The 20,573-nt window shown below is 40.6% G+C and overlaps 1 protein-coding gene across 1 annotated transcript in view; it reads left to right on the top strand.

Annotated features, from left to right (window-relative positions):
- MTMR4 (myotubularin related protein 4) overlaps positions 1–20,573 on the top strand; it is a 1,011,266-nt gene that overhangs the window by 775,668 nt on the left and 215,025 nt on the right. The window contains exons 14-15 of the mRNA XM_044054156.1: positions 7,865–7,976; positions 19,891–20,086. Of these exons, the coding sequence (XP_043910091.1) occupies positions 7,865–7,976; positions 19,891–20,086 (308 nt within the window). The remainder of the gene's footprint in view (positions 1–7,864; positions 7,977–19,890; positions 20,087–20,573) is intronic.

Here is a 20,573-nt window from a genome sequence, read left to right as displayed (position 1 = left end):
ATTAAGGGAAAATGTATGTGTGGTCACCTGCCATCTGATGTAAGCATTCAGATTGTTAGACATGAAAGCATTAAAGTGCAGGTCCACTATGGAGTGACCATCACTGAGTTAGTGTTTCTGTGCTCTCATGGTTATTGTCAAGACATTCCTATGTGCATATTTATACTGAGTTGAGTCACTTGCACTGCATAATTGTACATGTTGTATGAACTAGTCATTTCAGAACCTGCTGAGCCATACAGCTCCCTCATGGGTCCTGGTAACGATCATCTCTTCAGTAAGGGAAGTCAGTTTGTCTGTTGTGTGAATTGCAGTGCCTCACACCTGCCACTTTAGATAACTGTTTTCAAGTTTGCATTTCCCTTTGGAAAAATTGAACCACAGAAGAAAATATAAAAGTGATGATATTTATTTTATTATTTATTTGCAGTTGGTTTACCAGGATAGTCCACTGGGCCAAATGAACCCATTTTCAACGGAGTCCTGGGGAGAAAAGCTCCAGATAAGGTTACAGTAAGATTTACATCCATATTACAATAATTACAAGAATTCTACAGTTAGAGCATATGATATGTGGTAGAGTACTGTTAGCATTTCAGTTAGAGCAAACACTTTTAGGAAGAACAATCTGGTGGTAATCATTTCAGATGATACAGGCTAGAAAAGGTAAGCATTTCAATTTAGAAAAGTAAGAAGCAATTGCAACAGAGCAGTACAATTAATTTTTTTTTTTTTTTTTTTTTTTTTTTTTTTAGAGAGGAAAGTCTCAGTGGAGTGGAGGAGAGATAGTCAGTATGGATCATGAAGGATGGGAGCAAGAGCATTCCCACTGTGAAAGTAGATGAGAGTGAAGAGATTTTTTGAATGTAAGGTGGTTGAAAGTGGTGCGAATGGTAGGAGGTAGGGAGTTCCAGAGTCGTGCTAAGCTAAAGGTTAGGAGATTTTTACCAGGGGGACGATTTGGTTTATACAATTCGATTAGATTTTGGTTGTTAGATCTAAGTACCCTGCTGGGAAGGTGAAATTTAAATGCAGAAGAAAGAGATGGACAGAGGTCAGGTTTGAAAATGAGCTTATGAGCAAGAGTAAGTTGAGAATAGATAAGTTGGTTAGGAAGTTCAAGCCATTTTAATTTATGGAGTGAAGAACAATGGTGGGTAGAAGATTTATGGCTGGTAGCGAATTTAGCAATTTTATTGTAACAGGTGGAAAGTTGTGTTTTAAGGGAAGATTGGATGTTGGTTAGGAGTGGGGCTCTGTATAGAAGAGAGGGGATGAGGAATTGAGGTACAGAAAGTGATTTTAGTGGAGGGTGTAAGGTAGTGATTGTGTCTGTATAACATGCCTAGTTTTTGATGCGTTTTTTTATGTTGAGTTGAATGTGAGAGTTGAATTTGAGGTGACTGTCTATTTGAACACCAAGTAATTTAGCATTGGACACCAATTCCAGGGATGTGCTATTGTGGCTGGTAATTAATAGAGAGTTAGTATTGATAGAGATGTGTTTAGAGGGGGTAAATACCATTAGTTTGGTTTTAGAGGCATTAAGAGCAAGGTGGTTATCTTTCATCCAGAGTTCAGTGGTAGAGAAGGCATCTTGTGTAAGCTTTTGTAATGCTGGGAAGGATGTAGCAGTGCAGATGATAGTTGAATCATCTGCGTATTGGATAAGGCTGGAGAATTGGATAGAGTTGTGGAAGTCGTTAATGAATGTGTTAAATAGCAGAGGGCCCAGTATGGAGCCCTGGGGAACTCTAGTTGGGGTGATTAGAAAAGAGGATGTGGCCTTTTTCCATTTTACTGCTTGATATCTGTTAGATAAGTAGCTAGAGAACCAGGACAGTGAGGAAGACGATAAGTTGAGTTGAGAGAGTTTGGTTAGAAGGAGCTTGAGAGAGATGGTGTCAAAGGCCTTTGAAAGATCAAGTAAGAGGGTAGAGACAGTATGACCAGAGTCCCGAGCTTTATTTACAGTTTCTAGGAAGGAGAGGAGGGCTGACACAGTGCTATGGCTGGGTTTAAAACCGTGCTGAGTTGGAGTGAGCAGATTATTATCTAAGAGGTAAGGTAGTAGCTGTAAATGGATACACTTTTCTAGGAGTTTAGAGATGGGGGATAAGATAGCTATGGGGCAGAAGTTTGCAATATTGTTGTTATTGCCACATTTGTGTAAAGGTATGATGTAAGCCTTTTCCAGATTAGGGGTACCATGCTTTCTTGGATAGAGTGGTTGATTAATATACTGATGGGGTAGGCTATGGCCTCAGCAGCAATGCTGAGGAAGTATGAAGGAATGTTGTCAGGGGCATTGGAACATAGTTTTAGTTTTTGTAGAAGTTTTTTTATTGTGGATGTTGTAATTGGTTTTAGTGATAGAGGTGTGTGAAGAGGAGGTGACAGAGACGGAGAGGGAGTGGTAGTAGAGATGGAGTAGTAGGGAGGAGTGCTAGTGGGAGAAGTGGAGGAATGGAGAGAGGTATTGGAGAATGGGGATGTTAGTTTGGAGATGGAATCTATGAAAAATGAGTTGAATTGTGTAGCTAAGTCATTGTCAGGAGCATTGGGGTCAGGACTGGGGTTGAGTAATTTGCCAGGATTGATAAGGGTAGGTGTGCTTTTCCAGAACTTCTGAGGGTTTGTTTTATTATTGTTTTGAAGTTTGGCTAAATAGTTTTGTCGATCAGCGGTAATGAGCTTTTTTACTTTATTTCTGAGTGTTTTGAATTCGCGATGGGTGAGGGGAGATTTATTTTTATGGTAAAGTGCCCAGACTTTGTCTCTGTGTTTCATAGCTGCTAGAGTAGTTTTGGTTAGCCAAGGGGTAGTTTTTAGTTTTATTCTTTTAGAGCTTAGGGGAGCATGGTGATCTAGGATAATTAAAAAGGTTGAGTTGAAGTGAGCTACTGCATCATCTAGGGTTAGAGTTTTTAGAATATCCCAGTTGATTGCTTTTAGAGAGTCAGTGAAATCTATTGGTTTAAAGTTTTTTTGATTGCATATGGTAATGTAGTTATGTGTTCTTAGTAAAGGTGTAGGGAGTCTGTGTGCAAAGGTGGGCAGGTGATCACTGAGGGAGTCTGGAAGTGTACCACTGTCAGAGAAGTAATGAGGGTGAGAGACTAAAATCCAATCTAGAATGCTACCAGAAGATAGTTTTAGAGGGGCGGGTTGTGGAATTAATTAGCTGTGAGAAGTTGTAAAGGTTGATGTTAAGTGGACTTGTGATTGACTGACTGGAGGACCAGTTTATGTTAGTATCGCCTAGGATTATTATTTCATTGTTAATATTAGTGGAGAGCCAGAAGAGGATATTTTCTAATGTAGTAATATTGTCTCCAGAGAGGATGTAGAGGGGAGGCTATTACTATGTGTTTGTGTTTAAGTTGAAAGTTTGTCAGGAGTATTTCTGCTTTGTTGAAGTTGGGAATAGGTTTGTTATAAGGGGTGACTGACAGGGAGGATGAATATAAAAGAGCAACACCACCACCTTTTTTATGGGATCTATCTTTTTGGATGATAGAGTAGTTTGGTGGTGTTATTTCATGGTCTTTTATGTGAGATTTTAGCCATGTTTCAGATATAGATAAAATGTTGGGTTTATTGTATGAGAGCCAGGCATGGAGGCTTGGGATTTTGTTTACTATGCTTTGGGAGTTTAGGGAGGTAAAAAATATAGGCTTGTCTATGTTGGAAGGGTTAGAGGGTCCAGGGTTGGGATGCATGTCTCCTGATAATAGAGTAGTAATTAGATGTAGTATTATATTGGTTAGGTGTTTGGATTGCTTAGAGAGTGTGGGTTGTACTTTAATGCATTGGTAAAGTATGGGTTGAACTTTAATGCATTAGTAAAGTATGAGTTAGCTGCTGTTGTGGATGAGTGTTTGTGAGGGTTAATTACTTTAAAAGTAAAGAATAGTTGATTTTGTATAGGATAGAGATGGGGAAATATTGTGATGTGAGGTTTTGATGGAAATGTGTTGAAGTCAGTAGTTATGTGGAAGTCTTGAGTATGGTTAGTGTGTGTGGGTTGAGTGAGGTAGTAGATGTAGGATAGGTTGAGGAGAAATAATAGTAGTGAGGTGTAGGTTAAGGGTTTTGGGAACATAGTGAAGGAGGTTATTTAAAGTGAAAAGACAAAAGGATGTTAGTAGTTACTATGCTGTAGTTTAGAAAGCCTTTTTGTAGTAGGATTGGGGAGTAGGTAGGCCTTTGGATTGATTGTGGGGATTATGTTGAGGAGTAGTGGATTAGATGGGTTAGGTAGAGGATGTGGGCTGGGCAGTGAAGGTTGATTGCTTAGATAGGGTGTACTAGTGGGTGGGAGTGATGAATGTTTATGGGTGGGATAGGGGAGAGGAACCTGAGAGAGTTGTGGAGTATAATTGGTTAGGAGTTCTAGTGGGTGTGGTTGGCTAGGTAATAAATGTAGATGTTGTGGGGGTGGGTGGGAATAGGGGGCAGGGTAGGGGAGCGGAGTGAGCCCACAGGGCGAACGGAGCGGGAAGAGCCAAGGGAGGCAGAGTGAGAACCTATCAGTGGACTATTGTATGGAGAGGTAAGTACAAGGGGCAACGGGTTTAATAGGATAGTGTTACTTAAGATGTTAAAGAGAAAGGAGAAAAAAAGAAAGCGGAAAGTTAGAACATGTTTAAAGTAAACTTTAAGGTAAAAGATGTGAGAAGCAAGAGTGGTGGGGCTAGGGAGCCACCTAGTGGACAGATGCTAGAGTGCACCAGGGATTCTACCAAGGTAGATCGCTAGGCTGAAACTTGTTGAGGAGGACAAGGGAATACTTGAAAAAGTAGTCTGGAATGGGGGTTTGGCTGCTGAGCTGTCCTGGCAAGGGAGCATACAGAACCTAGCAGGGCTTTTAATACAGTATTAATACAGAAATGAAGCAGTGGTTGTACATACTTTCTTAAATCCTTCTGTGACAATGTAGGTCAATTCACAAACAAGGGATGTGGCAGTAGAACTTTTCTATATAATTTTGGGTTTAGGTATCCAGGCCAGGCGTAGTCACAAGGAGGTATTTCAGGGTAAAAGGCTGGAGAATAGGAGAGAAATTAGAGAGAGAGATTGCACTTTAATAGGCAGTACAGAAGCGCAATAGCTAACTTTAGCAAATAAATGTAAGGAGGTATCAATGAACATCAATTAACATATGCAATACATCTTAAAGAGATGAGAAAAGGAAGCAGTTTATACTTAAACCACTTGGTTGCACTTAGGTACAAAATGTGAACGCATTTATCCTTACTGTAGCATACACTGGGCAGATACAGATCAACACTAGCTAATGCTACGAAACATTAGGTTATGCAGTGAATATTAGTGAAAAATAAACAGTCAGTTCTCTGAGAGGCAGTACAATATGTGATAGGTATCTTATCAAACAACCTTTTTTATTTTGTTTTATTTCCTAGAGCAACATTGGAATATTTGTCTGTCTATTGTAGTAAAATATACATTTTGCAGGCTTAATGTTATCTTGATGGTGAGCACTCAAATCTAGCCAACACGCAATACTGGGGATGGCGCCAAAATAATTCACTGATTAGCACGCGAACAAGAAGAATGCGTTCCTTAACTATGTTTATCTGTAAGGCAGGCTACATTGTAGCGTATGTTTTAAGCGCTAGTCGCTCAGCTGGACACAGTATATGGATTTATGCCAAAAGATATACTAGGCTAGTACGACAGTTATGTACATAAACCAAAAGATATACTAGGCTAGCATGACAGTTATTTACAGGAACGCTTGGGCAGCGCTTGTACCAGCACACCAACAAGAACAAAAGTACGTTCCTTGACTTTATCTATTAGGCTGATTAAATGCTATCGTGTGTAATAAGCGCTGTTCACTCAGCAGGCCATTTTATATGGATTTGCGCAGAGGATATACTAGGCTAGCGCGCCAGTAATTCACATTAACACTAAACAAGCACTAGTACAAGAGTTGGCGCCAAAAGGTTAAGCTGTTCATCACTTGGGTGCCGGTTTCGGAAAGAAAGCGTTTCACTGCCGACAATCCGGCGTTCGTGCTAAGACCGTTAAAACGCACAACGATAGAGGCGAGACTAGTGAGTGGTGAACTGGGATTAGTGAGCACCTTTCAATCAAGTAAATCTTAACCATCACATTAAAAGTACATTAATTACTGCTCTATGGTACATAGCATTACAGCACTTAATCTTAGGGGAAAAAGTCAGCGCACAGAAGGAAATACAAGCAAGTACTAACAGGAGTTTGTAAGCATTAGCGGGTGTCCGCTTGGCCACAATAAGGCTAATCTATCAAAACCATTCAGCGTTGACACAGTTTAAATAATTTCGCTTTCTCCAACTTCTATTAACTTATTAGTTAGTAAGATGAAACAGTATACACAGACAAAACAGGAGTATCCTAATAATATCAATATGAACTTTCCATTGTTTTACAACTGAATGTAATTCATTTCAGAAACAGAGGCAGTTTATTACCTTGCTATAGTTGCCGATGCAGCACCAGGATACTCAGCAGCCGGGGGGCAGAGTTGCATTAAGATGGCGTCATGGGACAGGGAGGATTTATAAACTCTGGGAGGGAGTAAGGTAGACGGGGGGAGGAGCAGGGACGGTGTAGCCAGGTGCAGACCGGGAGATCAAAATTCAGTATAGACTGTGTATGTGAGTCGATAGAGGAAGTAGAGGAGAGGTAAGTTAGGTCAGAGTAGTAGAAGCTGAGGTATAGCACTTATTGACAGAGTCAACAGATAGGAATATAGGGAGAGTAAGAGATAAAAGAGTAAGCACGTAGGTAGTAGCAGGAATAAGTGCCAAGGGAGGCAGAGCGAGAACCTATCAGTGGACTATTGTATGGAGAGGTAAGTACAAGGGGCAACGGGTTTAATAGGATAGTGTTACTTAAGATGTTAAAGAGAAAGGAGAAAAAAAGAAAGCAGGAAAGTTAGAACATGTTTAAAGTAAACTTTAAGGTAAAGGATGTGAGAAGCAAGAGTGGTGGGGCTAGGGAGCCACCTAGTGGACAGATGCTAGAGTGCACCAGGGATTCTACCAAGGTAGATCGCTAGGCTGAAACTTGTTGAGGAGGACAAGGGAATAGTTGAAAAAGTAGTCTGGAATGGGGGTTTGGCTGCTGAGCTGTCCTGGCAAGGGAGCATACAGAACCTAGCAGGGCTTTTAATACAGTATTAATACAGAAATGTAGCAGTGGTTGTACATACTTTCTTAAATCCTTCTGTGACAATGTAGGTCAATTCACAAACAAGGGATGTGGCAGTAGAACTTTTCTATATTATTTTGGGTCTAGGTATCCAGGCCAGGCGTAGTCACAAGGAGGTATTTCAGGGTAAAAGGTTTCTTAAATCCTTCTGTGACAATGTAGGTCAATTCACAAACAAGGGATGTGGCAGTAGAACTTTTCTATATTATTTTGGGTGTAGGTATCCAGGCCAGGCGTAGTCACAAGGAGATATTTCAGGGAAAAAGGCTTGCTATAGTTGCCGATGCAGCACCAGGATACTCAGCAGCCGGGGGGCAGAGCCCCACACACACACACACACACACACACACACCTGTGGCTATCACAGTAACGTATCTTTTGTAAAGTAGAATTTCTGTGTCTGTTTTCAAATAAGTGTATAACTCATAATGTAAAGAAATGAAATAGTATTCCTTTTAATTTTTTCTTTCTTTGTTTTTTACAAGTGAACAGTGATTTGTTCCAACGCATATGTAGTGAGTCTGTTGTGTAAATCCATTAACATGTTATTGTCCCCCTGTTTTTAGTGCCATTCGTCTCATTTGCTGACTGTGAACATGTGTACCTTTGATTATTTCTTTGTTCACTATTTGTGTTGCAGAGTACTACCCAAACTGTGAGGTTGTATTCATGGGAATGGCTAATATCCATGCAATAAGGAACAGCTTCCAAGCATTGCGGGCTGCATGCAGCCAGATGCCAGATCCAAGCAAGTGAGTTTCAAACTGAAGTAAAGCATGCTGCATTTTTTTTGTGTGTGTGTGTGTGTGTGTGTGTGTGTGTGTGTGTGTGTGTGTGTGTGTGTGTGTGTGTGTGTGTGTGTGTGTGTGTGTGTGTGTGTGTGTGTGAGAGACCACATGGATACTACAGATTTAGTGCTCTTGAAAGAAGCAGATTCATGGACAATACTGAAACTTAAAAACTTTCATTGCTTATTTAGATGTTGCATGCAGTTCATTCAGTCAGCTTGCCATTCTTCAAACTTTGGCCTTGTGTTTTAAACCTATTTAAGGGGACTATTTTTGAATGAAATAACCATTTAAATTCCATGTCCATTTGAAGTCCAACCTTTTGTCTGTACTGTTGCTGTCTGTTTCTGTAGTCTGTTATGTGCTTACTTGCTTACTGAGTATTACTGAGATGACCACCACTAATTTAACATTTAAGTTTCTCAGTAGCTGCAAAATACAAGTGGCTTTTAGCCTCTGCTTGCTTACCTATGTTGCCATTCATACATGAAACTACAAAAACAAAGCTGAAAACCTCTTGGTCTTTTTAACAAACCACTGACATGCCAAATTCCCCAGCGTTGACTTAAAATTTGTTGTGGTCACAGTAATGCTAGTTCATTCATTTTATAGTTTTGCCATAAACTTTAACTGTTTGAGAATTCAGTTACATGGCAGACTACAGTTTTGTGCTGTGTTTAGAAAAGGAAAGAAATTGGGAGTAAGGGTATTTTTTATGATTTTTGGGACAGGTTGTTTTACTTCCTAGTTTTATTTTTATTTTTTGTAATATGCGTTTGTTCGTTTGTTATGATGTTCATCGTGTTTCACTGTTTTACACTTGGGTTATCCTGCTGGCAGGCTACCCGCAGTCGGCCTGAATTCCAAAGTCTAGGTCCGGAGTCGGTTGCTGTCTCCTCTTCCCTGACGTCAGTGCGCCAGGGGTATAAAAGATGCAGCCGATGCCATTTTCTTCAGTCTTTCTTGCCGAGTGGTGCCTGAAGCAAAAGCAGTTCGCAAGTGCCAGTCGGCCGACTCCTGAGATTTTCACGTTCGAATTTCAGATCCGAAGTCTTCATTAAAGTTAAGTACCCCATTGGGGAAACTTTTTTCTTGCTCAAGACCGTTTTCAGAAAAAGTTAACAATTGTATTTCTTGTAGGAAGCAAATACCTCATAAGGATTTTCATTCTTACTGTATTGCTTGCCTAGGCCCTGATCGCAACGTTGCTAGCTGTCGGTTTTGCGCTAGATTTAACCAACGCACTGTTAAGCGTTGATACGATTTTTCCTTTCATTACTTTGGCTGAAGATTCAATTATATAATGCCGTCAGAACAACCGATGACCGGAGTTTATAAAAAGTGCAAGGAAAAGGACAGGCATCTGAGGTCCAAAACTGACGAGGCTTCCGCTAAGCCAGTCGCCGGTTCTCTGTGAGGCGCTTTCACGGCCCCTGCCCCCCGCTACCTCAGAGCCACAGGCCGCTGCCGATTCCCACGTGGAGCCAGCTAGGCCTCTGGATACTCGAGGTATTGGACACTCAGAAATCATTCCCTCATATAGGTTCGGAGCCACTGAACAGGCATCTGCTTCTGATGGTGTTTTCAGACCTACACAGCTATATGTAAAGCTTACCTCAGCTTCCAAAGCAAAGACTAAAGCAGCTCTAAAGACAAAGAAACAAGTACAGCATTCTCCTGGACAGACTTCCATGCCTAATAAACAGATGCTCAAAATGGCCAAAGACCTAATTACCTTGATCAGGGGTTCCCATCCCCCTCCTGATAAGAGGCCTAGGCAAGGGACAGAATATGAATCTTCAGATCAGGTTTCCATTTCCTCTGACTCCTCTTCTGAGCAGGAATACTCTCTTCCTCCCTTTGAGGATTCTGATGTCGAAGACTCTATTCCTTCAGCCTCTCCTCCTGAGGATTTATCTTTTGAGGAAACCTTGCGTACCATGAAGGAGCACTTCCTCTGCGAGAGCCAAGACTACTCAGAATCAAAGAAAAGGCTTAACCTAGTTTTATTTTTATTTTTTGTAATTTGCGTTTGGTCGTTTATTATGTTCTTTGTCAGAGCTACTGGTTCTTTGGAATATGACTGGTGGAGACTTGACTGAAGTGAAAGGGGGAGGATTTTTGCTGAAGACCATTTCCAGATTGTATTAATTTCCAGTGTGTTTGTAGTCTGAAGTTTACAAAAAAGGTCCAGAAGTAACCCCCCCCCACCCCGAAAGTAAAAAAGAAAAATGGAAGCACCTTCACAAGAACTCTCTTCTAATTAAAAATAATAGAAAAAGAGAAACCTAGTTTATGCTTCACAATTCTTCTCACTGGGCAATTATGACTCTGATGAAAATGTCAGTGTCTTCTGTCCCCTTTTCAAAAAAATGTATCCTTTAGTAATATGTTGAATTTAGTGTGGGAACACTTTAGATGAGGAGTTGAAAAGCTGTGTGACTCTCTCCAGTAATGTGTGGAATTACTGGGGAGAAAGGCTTTCAGGGGCATTTTTATAAAATACAATTTTGGAGTCAGATTCTCATTGCTGACAATTCGGAAATGTGATGGACTCTACCAAGTGGTAGGCAAGTTTAAATGTTTCTATTTGTGTGGGACTGCTAGAATGTGGCTGACCCTGACATTTATTTTAAGATCACCTGATATGCCAAAGCTTGCACCTTCTAATGCTTTTCTGTGTGATAACGATAGTAACATCATAAGTGGCTTTGGACAGTATTTACTTAAGGTACTCGGAGCATCAGGGTAGTTTAACTTCCAATGCACTTGCTCTACTACGATAAAGACCTTATAAATCAGGTCAAGGACATGTCTGAGGATGAACCAGATGCCACCGTAAAACAGTGCCTTTCAGAATTTTTGCAGACGGCCCTTAATGCAGACAAGTGCACAGTTAAGTGCAGCTGTGGTACTTTTGGCATCCGTTCTAGGGCAGCTGCCCCATCTACTCCTCAGATTGCAGACATGGCTAAGGATACGTTCCCTTCCTGAAGAACCAAAAGGGCATCTGTTTGAATGTTCCTTCAGACAATCATTTGCTTTTTGGACCACCTATGCCAGATGTAAGAGATTAAAAGAGTAGGGCAGAAATAATACAAATTAAACATGTCTTACACTCCCCGTGCCACAATATTGTAGGAACTCCACCACCAAGCACTTACTATGCTGTTGCCATCTCTTGCCAAACAGTTCATTCAGAAGAAGGCGTCTGAGAAGGGCTATTAAAGGAAGGGTAATGGCAGAGATAGCCAGTTCTGAAGGGCAAGGGGCAGTGTCCTATGCCCAATCACAGGGATGTTTACCAGTTCTGACTACGTTCCCCTCTTCTTAACCTCCCCTCTTCCTCACCAGTTTAGAGTCTGATTCTCCCTGTCCGGAACACAGTGGCTTCAGATAACCATGGACTATTGGGTAAGGGGAAATAAGAAATGTATTTTATGATGTAATTCGATAGTTCTGCCTTGATGGGTATACAAGCTGTCCTTGTAGAGCAAGGACAATGTTTTCAATCGATCCTTTTTTTAGTTCATAGAAAAGATAGCCTTTTGGAGGCTGAAACTGGATTTTTCAAAAGGAAACAAATTCCTGGTAGTCATAAAATTCAAATTGCAGTGTGTTCTTCTCACAGGGATTATTGTCACTGTTGACATGAATGACATGTAATCTACATGTTGGGGGTTGGCATAATGGTTAAGGCGTTTACCTCACAGAAACAAGGTACCTGGTTTGAGTCTCACCTTTGAGGGGAAATTGGCTAGGCTTAAAATGGTCCCACGTACAGCTAGCCCAGTGCCTACCTATAAACCTAATGTTCCCGTTTACAGAGAGCACAGACTTTCAGCATATGTACAGGCATAGAGATTCCTGGATTTTGTAAACACAAACTCGTTGGACCAAGTTGTCAATACACAAACCACTTGGCACAACCATACTAGATCTGGTCCTCACTAATGTGGGAGAATGCTGTACACTCCGTAGTGTAATGTCTTCTCTGGTAAGGTCAGACTACAAAATGGTCTCCTTTTGAAGTAAAAAATAAAACCTGGAACCTCAGCTATCCCTGGAATATTCAGAAACTACTGTAAGGCTAAACTTCCTACTATTAAGTGACAACCTGACAAAATTTCAAGCCCCCATAAACCCTGAGAACACCGCTGCCTATACAGAACTATTCACAGAAACCGTATACAAGCATGGTAATAGCTATGTGAGGCAGCTGTACCCATCAGGAAGAAATAAAGAACCAATTCAAAAAACAAGCCACCCTGGTGAAATCACATGATCAATAACAGAAAGCAGAAAGTCGTGACAGAAATTAGGTGGTGCAACGCCCTGTAGGATAAAAGCACACTCCTCAAACTAAACAAAGAACTCAGAAATAGTCTACTGACACCAAATATGAGGTAAATTTGGCCTCCCAGGCCAAAGACTGCCACAAGACATTCTTTTGCTATATCTGCAACCTTAAAGGGAATACAGAATTGTGTGCAGAGCTCATTGTAAATGGAGCCACCTGTACTTAGCCAGAAGATATAGCAAACCTACTGAGCTGCAACCTTACCCCTCTCTCCCCCTCAGCCTTCTCTCAGGAAATACCGTCACATATAACTTACCCTGCTATGACTAGGGAACAGGTTCTTAATGCTTTGTTTAAGGCCAAGAATACTGCATCAGTGGGCCCAGACTATATCCCGGGATGCCTTCTAAATAGTGTGAAACATGACTTGTCATGCCCTCTGGAATTACTGTTCAGCTGTAGCTTCCAGAGAGGTCTCATACGTCATGAATGGAGAATGGCAACCCAACTGGTGCAATGACAAGACCCATGAAGCTGGTACTGAGGAGTCCACCTCTACAAAGAGGCCAATCACAAGTGGAGTCCCTCAGGGATCAGTCCTGGGGACTGCTGCTTTTGGCATTTACTTCTTTGAAGTCAAAGCCAATGTCTGTGGCCTCTGGCTGACTAAATTTGCAGATGATTGCAAATTAGGAGCTGTCATTGAATTCCCCACGGACACAAATGTTCTCCAGGAAGGACTGACACAGACAAACAACTGGTATCAAAGCTATGGACTAAAACTATATGCCAAGGATTGCATAATAGTATCCTTCGGGAAGTGTATTCACCCCTGGTAATGATCGTACTGACAACACACCCCTAAGAGTTGATCCAGTATGCAGGGACCTGGGGATGCACACAGTAATCTATCCTTTGACCATCACATGTTTACAGTAGTGAGGAAATCGTTCTATGCTGTGCAACTTGTAAACATAGGTATGCCTTCTAGGTCCAAGGAAGTCATTGTTCCACTGTATTCAGCATTCATCAGACATATTGAATACAGTGCCCCCTTTGGTATGTGCCTAACCAGGCATATCCAACAGTTGGAACATCCATAGAAGTTCCTCACTAAAAGAGTACAGTGTGTAAGTAACTGCCTCATGGCCCTATCCCTGTGTTCTGACTCATACAGGCTGTTGAGAGGGAGATCTGTGCCTGGTGTACAAGGCATTGTCAGACCCTACTCTGATGGACCTCCTGCATATCCGCAAAACTCCAGAATTACCTGTTATAAAGACTTAAACCTTGCCTGTGATATAGCTGGAGAGAGAGGTATGCATCCCAGAGAGTACATCTTCTCTGGAACAGGCTCCCCATCCATGTGAAGCAGAGTTCCTCCACAACCCAATTCAGGTGCAACTTAGACAATTAGATGGGGAACAGGAAATGCATCCCTGGTTTAGCACCTTTGTCTGTAATGGACACAGGCACCCTCTAAATGGTTCATTTCCCAGGCCTCTGCTTGTAAATGTTTCACCTCCCAAGCCCCTGCTTACACTTATCAAGGATACCAGAACTTGTCAGAGATTTGGGATGCATGGCTAGGCTTAAAAGGCCCTTGTGGTCGTTAGCTTAGTAAACACCTATAAACCTATTTCAGACTTGAGGGAATTTGCAGCTGCACCTACTTGAGTCGAGCAGAACCACAGGAGCTGCTGAAGTAATACACTGAACTGAATCAGTTGATGCTTCAGTTCAATGCTGTTCTGATGCTGCAGAAATCCAGTCTGTTCTCCTTGCAAACCATATGTTTCCTGGGGACCATTATGTGCATAAGGGGGTACTGCAGAGCATGTTATGGTAAATCTTCAAGTAAGACAGTTTACTTCTTAATAGCTGTGCAGGCTAGCAGTGATGGCGTGGAAGTTGGCATTGAAACAAGGAATCCTGTTGTAGGTTTCTGTACCCTAGAATGGACTAGACTAGTGTATTAGCCAAACAAGTCAACACACAGTCCCCGTGAGTGGAGACTTTGCCAGAGGATCTTCCTGAAACTGACAAGATCTTAAGGCATCCCAGTGACAGACCTATTTGTTTCACAGATGAACTACCAAATCCTTAATTGTTCTCTAGGTTTCCATGCAAAATTTTCTAAGCAATGAATGCTTTTTCCATAACCTGGTGCAGGGGTGACCTTTTATGCGTTTCCCCCACCACTAATCCCCTTAGGAAGGTAATCCAGACAAAGCCAGACGCTGCTTGGCATACTGCAGTGAAGGCCATCTTTGGCTGTGTCATAAGAAAACGAGCAGCAAAGATCAAATGATTCTCCTCTTGTCTTGTAGTCATTCTGTTGCTGCATTAGGGAACACTTGTCCAGGAAAACCTATAGCAGTACCTTGATTCTGCAAGGAAAATTCTTTCCACCAGAGGTCCTGCTGTTCTTGAAAGGGGTTAAGGTCTATCAATTTTCTTTTTAATAATTAAGACATTTGACAGCTATACCATCAATTTGAAAATTTATTAACGGTATCTTATATTTGAGACCAGCCAGGGTGCCAGTATTCCACCATGAGATGTGGATTTTTTTTTACTGGAAAACCTGACCATGGCTCCCTTTGAACCAGAAGCATATGCACCTTAAAATTTTCTTTTCTGGGGAAACCATTTTTAGTAGTTAATAGCTCAGCCAGGAAATTAAATTAATTTATGTATAAGATGTCTTTCATGTACTTCCAGATGGACTTGGTGGCCCCTGGGATATAACCCTTATTTATGCCTAACATGGTTTCAGAAGAGGCAGTCAACCAGGCCGGTCAACTTCTGGTTTTCTTCCTAACCTTCAGAGCCTTTTAGATTTGTATAAAGTCAAGGTTCTATCTTGCTAGAATCAATACTTTTAGGAAAACCAACTAGATTTTTGTCTCATTCAAGCTGGCTAAATAAGGTGGCTGTGTCTGTAAACAAAATGCAGCTGAATGGCTGCAGCCCTTATTGTTTTTGCTGTGACCACCATGGCAATGTGATGCAAGAGCAAGGTTACAGTGCACTTGACAAGAGCAGCTGCTGTTTCTGCACCCTTTTTTAGTAATTTTCTCTATACAGCATTTGAGAGGTAGTTGAATGAACTTTGATGCACACCTGTCCCAGGCACTACAGACTAGGCATCTTTTCTAGAAAACAGGTAAGCCTGTTGCACTCACCACTCTTAGATTCTAGCAGCTCAGGTACTGATTAGCACTGTCCTTTATGTGATGAGTCAGTTACAACAGCGATACTAATGGAGAACATAGTACAATTTTATGGGCATACTCACCTGTAGATTTTTGTGAGAGATAACGTTTGCAATATTTGCTTCCTGTCTTCTAGCCAGAGGATGGTTACATCTTTCATAATATGTACAGTGCAATGAAAAAAATATTTGCCCCTTCCTGATTTCTTAGTTTTTTGCATGTTTGTCACACTTAAATGTTTCAGATCATTAAACAAATTTAACGAGTAAATAGAAAATGCAGTTTTAAGTGATGATTGAGTTCAATTTCACTAGCCACACCCAGGTCTGATTACTGCCAGACCTGTTAAATCAAGAGATCACTTAAATAGAACCCATCAGACAAAGTGAAGTAGGCTAAAAGATCCCAAAAAGGAAGACATTGTGCCAAGATCTAAAGAAATTCTAGAACAGATGAAACAAAGTAATTGACATCTGTCAGTCTGGAAAAGATTACAAAGCCATTTCTAAAGCTTTGGGACTCCAGCAAACCACAGTGAGAGCCATTATCCACAAATGGAGAAAACATGGAACAGTGGGGAACCTTCCCAAGAGTGGCTGACCTACAAAAATTACTCCAAAGAGCGCAGCAACGACTCATCCAAGAGGTCACAAAAGAACCCAGAACAAAACATCTAAAGAACTGCAGGCCTCACTTGCCTCGGTTAAGGTCAGTGTTCATGACTCAACCATAAGAAAGAAACTGGGGAAAAATAGATTGCATGGCAGAGTTCCAAGGTTAAAATCACTGCTGACCAAAAAGAACATAAAGGCTCATCTCACTTTTGCCAAAACCATCTTGATGATCCCCAAGACTTGGGAAAATATTCTGTGGACTGACAAAACAAAAGTTGAACTTTTTGGGAGGTGTGCATCCCGTTACATCTGGTGTAAAAGTAACACAGCATTTCAGAAAAAGAACATCATGCCAACAGTCAAACATGGTGGTAGTAGTGTGATGGTCTGGGGCTGCTTTGCTGCTTCTGGACCTGGACGACTTGCTGTGATGACGGAACTATGAATTCTGCTCTCTACCAAAAAATCCTGAAGGAGAATGTCTGGCCATCAGTTCGTGACCTCAGGCTGAAGCACACATAGGTTCTGCAGCAGGACAATGATCCAAAACACACCAGCAAGTCCACCTCTGAATGGCTTTAAAAAATGAAGTGAAGGTTTTGGAGTGGCCTAGTCAAAGTCTGGACTTGAATCCAATCGAGATGCTGTGGCATGACCTTAAAAAGGTGGTTCATGCTTGGAAACCCTCCAATATGGCTGAATTAAAACAATTCTGCAAAGAGTGGGCCAAAATTCTTCAACAGCAATGTGAAAGACTCATTGCCAGTTATTGCAAATGCTTGATTGCAGTTGCTGCTAAGGGTGGCACAAGCAGTTATTAGGCTTAAGGGGCAATTACTTTTTCACATAGTGCCATGTAGGTTTGGATAGTTTTTTTGCTTAATAAATAAAATCATCACGTAAAAACTGCATTTTGTTTTTACTTGGGTTATCTTTGTCTAATATTTGTTTGATGATTTGAAACATTTAAGTGCGACAAACATGCAAAAAAATAAATCTGGAAGGGGGCAAATACTTTCATTGATTGCACTGTAAAAGGAAAAGGGTTTCTAAATCCCATTGTGATATCTGTAGTCTCTTTAAGTTGGGCCAAATAGTCTGATATTCACATGGTGATGTAATTCCATAAGTGGTGACTCATACTGTAGGGTGATGCCGCCACCCAAATTCCTTTTTCCCTGCTGTTTGCTGACAGTCTTGTTTCTCCACTTGTTTCATTGTTGGAAAGAATATCCATCACTCAGGCAATCATCAGAATTTAGTCCCCTTTTCAGTTTCCTAACTCCTGTGGTTGAATCCTCAAATGCTTTAGTTAGAGAGGGATTACTACATTACAAAATTTTCATTGCATATTTATTTCCACATATTTGTTTCCATGACTAACATTCCAAGAGCTGCTTGACCTGAAGGGCCCCTGGTATAATTTTCCTGCCTCCACTAAGTCAGAAGTGCAACTGGATCAGGCAGCCTTCCTCCATCTCAGAATGGATAAGACAGCATCAGCCACTCACTCTTGCCCTCCACACCCATCTGCTTCATTGCCCAGGCTGCTAATCAGTCTCTGTTTTGCTGAGATCTTAGGCAAAGCTTTATTTCTGTGTGCCATGAAACTGCTTTGCTGCAGTGATCTTTTCATGAACATCTACAGTTAAGGATATGTATAATCATGCAGCTGTGCTTACTATGAGGTAATGGTTTAGTGACGTGTAAAGGGGACAGAATATTTCACATTATTTCCAATTTTGATGACTTTTCAGTGCTTGATTTCAGGAGTTTGTAGAACAGGTCTTAAATTGAAGGTCCTAATCATCAAAAATACTATTGGGCTATGCAATTATTTCTTTTGTGGATGTCTGACTTTTGAACTGACTCCATGTGGAGCCATTTTTTTCGTACTGCTTTTTCTGTTGGGCTCCTAAGGATATTTAAACCAGTGGTAGATACTAATACAGAAGCACAAGGAAACTTGCATTCTCTCATAAAATGCTGAGCATCGTGTGTCAAGAAAAAGCCATCAAGGTATGCAGTTAGTATTTAACAGTGGCATTTTAATGGTGTGTGCTGCTTCATTGCTTGCACTGAAATGAGGATACTTTACAGTAGTTTTTGCCTTCTGTTGTTTACAAGGAACAGCATTTAAATGACCTTTCCAGATGTTTGAATGTGTGCACACTTAAAGACTGGGTAGCCTACTGCTTCAGCACATGTTTATTATTAGTTCAGTTAATAATATTGTTAAGCATAGTTTCTTCTCAGACTAAATGTAATCTCTGTGAAGTTTCCCTGTGAGCTTTTGACAGTGGAATTAAGAGGGAAGAGTCACAAATGATGGCAAAGTCATGAGCACATGACCAAGAGACCACTATTGTCAGTATGGTGACTGTTGAGGGAGAAAGGGAACGCCAAGTTGCTAAACTAGCGAGGTAGTGTTTTTATTCCAGCATTGTAGTGTAAGACATTTTTCTTGTTTCAAACTGTGTACACCTGGCTTTCAGAGAGACAAGTACTAGCAGGCACACCTAACATTAGACCGCGATCTGCTGACCTGAAGGTAGTGGTGGAATAGAAGTGACTCATGGTGCGCTTTGGAAAGTTCTTGTAGGTATTGTCCATGAAGGACCAGGTAGCAGACATAACATTGTATCACTAATGGCAGTCTGGTTGTTCATTAGCTATTGTACTGTATTTAGCATATTTTTGAAGCTGCTGTGTAGTCAAGCTTTCAAGTATTTTATGTAGAAGGGGAAGAAGTGTGGCAGGATAAGATTTATAAGGGGTAAGCTAAACAAAGTTGAATATGTGTCTTATGGCAGCCCTGTTCCATGTAGTAGGGGCCATTCCACTGGAAAGGCAAATGGTATACATTTACAGAATGGTCATACTTTAAAACCAGAGTCAAATTTTCAGGAACTTGGAGTGAGAGAGGTCAGCTACAAGACTGCCAGCCTTGTGTAATTGCCCTAGTTTTTCTCCACTTGCCTTGGGCTACTGTTGTTGAAGACATGGTATGTTAAGTGAGTACATTGCACAACTGTAGTATCTTTGTTTATCAAATTGTTTCAGTTGAATCTTTGTAATCTGGCTTAAGTTCTTGTGTTCTCTCAGTTCTTTTAAACATTTCAGAATGTGTTTAAACTCCGTTATCTTGGCATATTATAATATGAGACACTTTAATGCCTTATTGTTTTGTAAACCTCTGAAAGTGGGAGGCTGTCATAGTTATAAACACCATCTGTTTTTCTTCTGCTTTTACATTTCATTTTGTTATTAATCCATTCTTTATTTTTAAGTGCCTGTTTGTGATTCCATATTGCGTGTATATTTTTATGCAAATGTAGGTAAAGGTTTTTTGAAAAAATAAATATGATCTTCTAAAATGAATGAAATGGTGCTGTAATTAAAGAAGATAAAACTGCAGAATGTGGAAGTGTTTACGTTGTAGAAAATTGCTATATGTTTTGATGTTGAAATAAAGTACGGTTTGCCTTTGATAAAGCAACACCTTATTTCATGCATCATTGCTAGTAAGAAATTCATAGTATTCAAAGAATGCTAGTTTTTTTCAAGATTAAAGTCTGTGTGTGTACATGTACCCCCCCACACACATACACACAGCTGTCTCTAGACTGAAAATTAAAACAAAAAAATAAACTCAAATTTACTTAATTACTTGCATTTCAAAAAGGTTAAGGAGCTGCCTTTTGTTTTTTAGAGTTCTCATCTGCTATATTTTGTTTGCTCTCCAGTTGGCTGTCAACTCTTGAGGGTACAAAGTGGTTGCAGCACCTCTCCATTATGTTAAAAGCTGCCACCTTAGTATCAAATGCAGTTGATCGAGAAGGCCGTCCAGTTCTAGTCCACTGCTCAGATGGCTGGGATAGGACTCCACAGATTGTTGCTCTGGCAAAGCTTTTACTGGACCCGTTTTATAGGACAATTGAGGTAAGTTTCAGTTCATAAAATTTTTAATTTGGACTAACTTTTCTCACCGTTTTGAAGTGTAGTGTGTTGTATGAAAAATCAGAGTACTGGGAGCCATGTTTGCGTGTTTTGTTTTTAAGCTATAGTTATAAATTTTAGCAGAAAAAAGACAGAAAATCCACCCAAGGATGGCCAATCAACAAGTGTTCCAATTAAAATGTAGTCCTTTAATACGAATAAAATTTTGCCTTGAAAATAAAATGAAAAATAAAAAAGCTCAAAACTGTCCCTTGAAGATATCCGATAAGTGCTTTTGACTGTTGTCTTCCTCAGGTCGTATAAGACACCAGGGACTTCCATTGCCTTTTATATATGAAATTCTTTACTATTTGACCAATCACCATTGGTGAATACTTGGCAACATCCAATCCTATCTTGTTATCTCAAGATTAATTTGCATATAATCAGCTCTATGCTTCTGTTTCCCGCCTTTATTGAGTATGTAAAT

The sequence above is a fragment of the Protopterus annectens genome, chromosome 13.part0 (genome assembly GCF_019279795.1).
Source record: "Protopterus annectens isolate FY-2018-M chromosome 13.part0, PAN1.0, whole genome shotgun sequence".
NCBI classification, from domain to species: domain Eukaryota; kingdom Metazoa; phylum Chordata; order Ceratodontiformes; family Protopteridae; genus Protopterus; species Protopterus annectens.
This window is presented reverse-complemented; position numbering and strand designations above follow the sequence as displayed.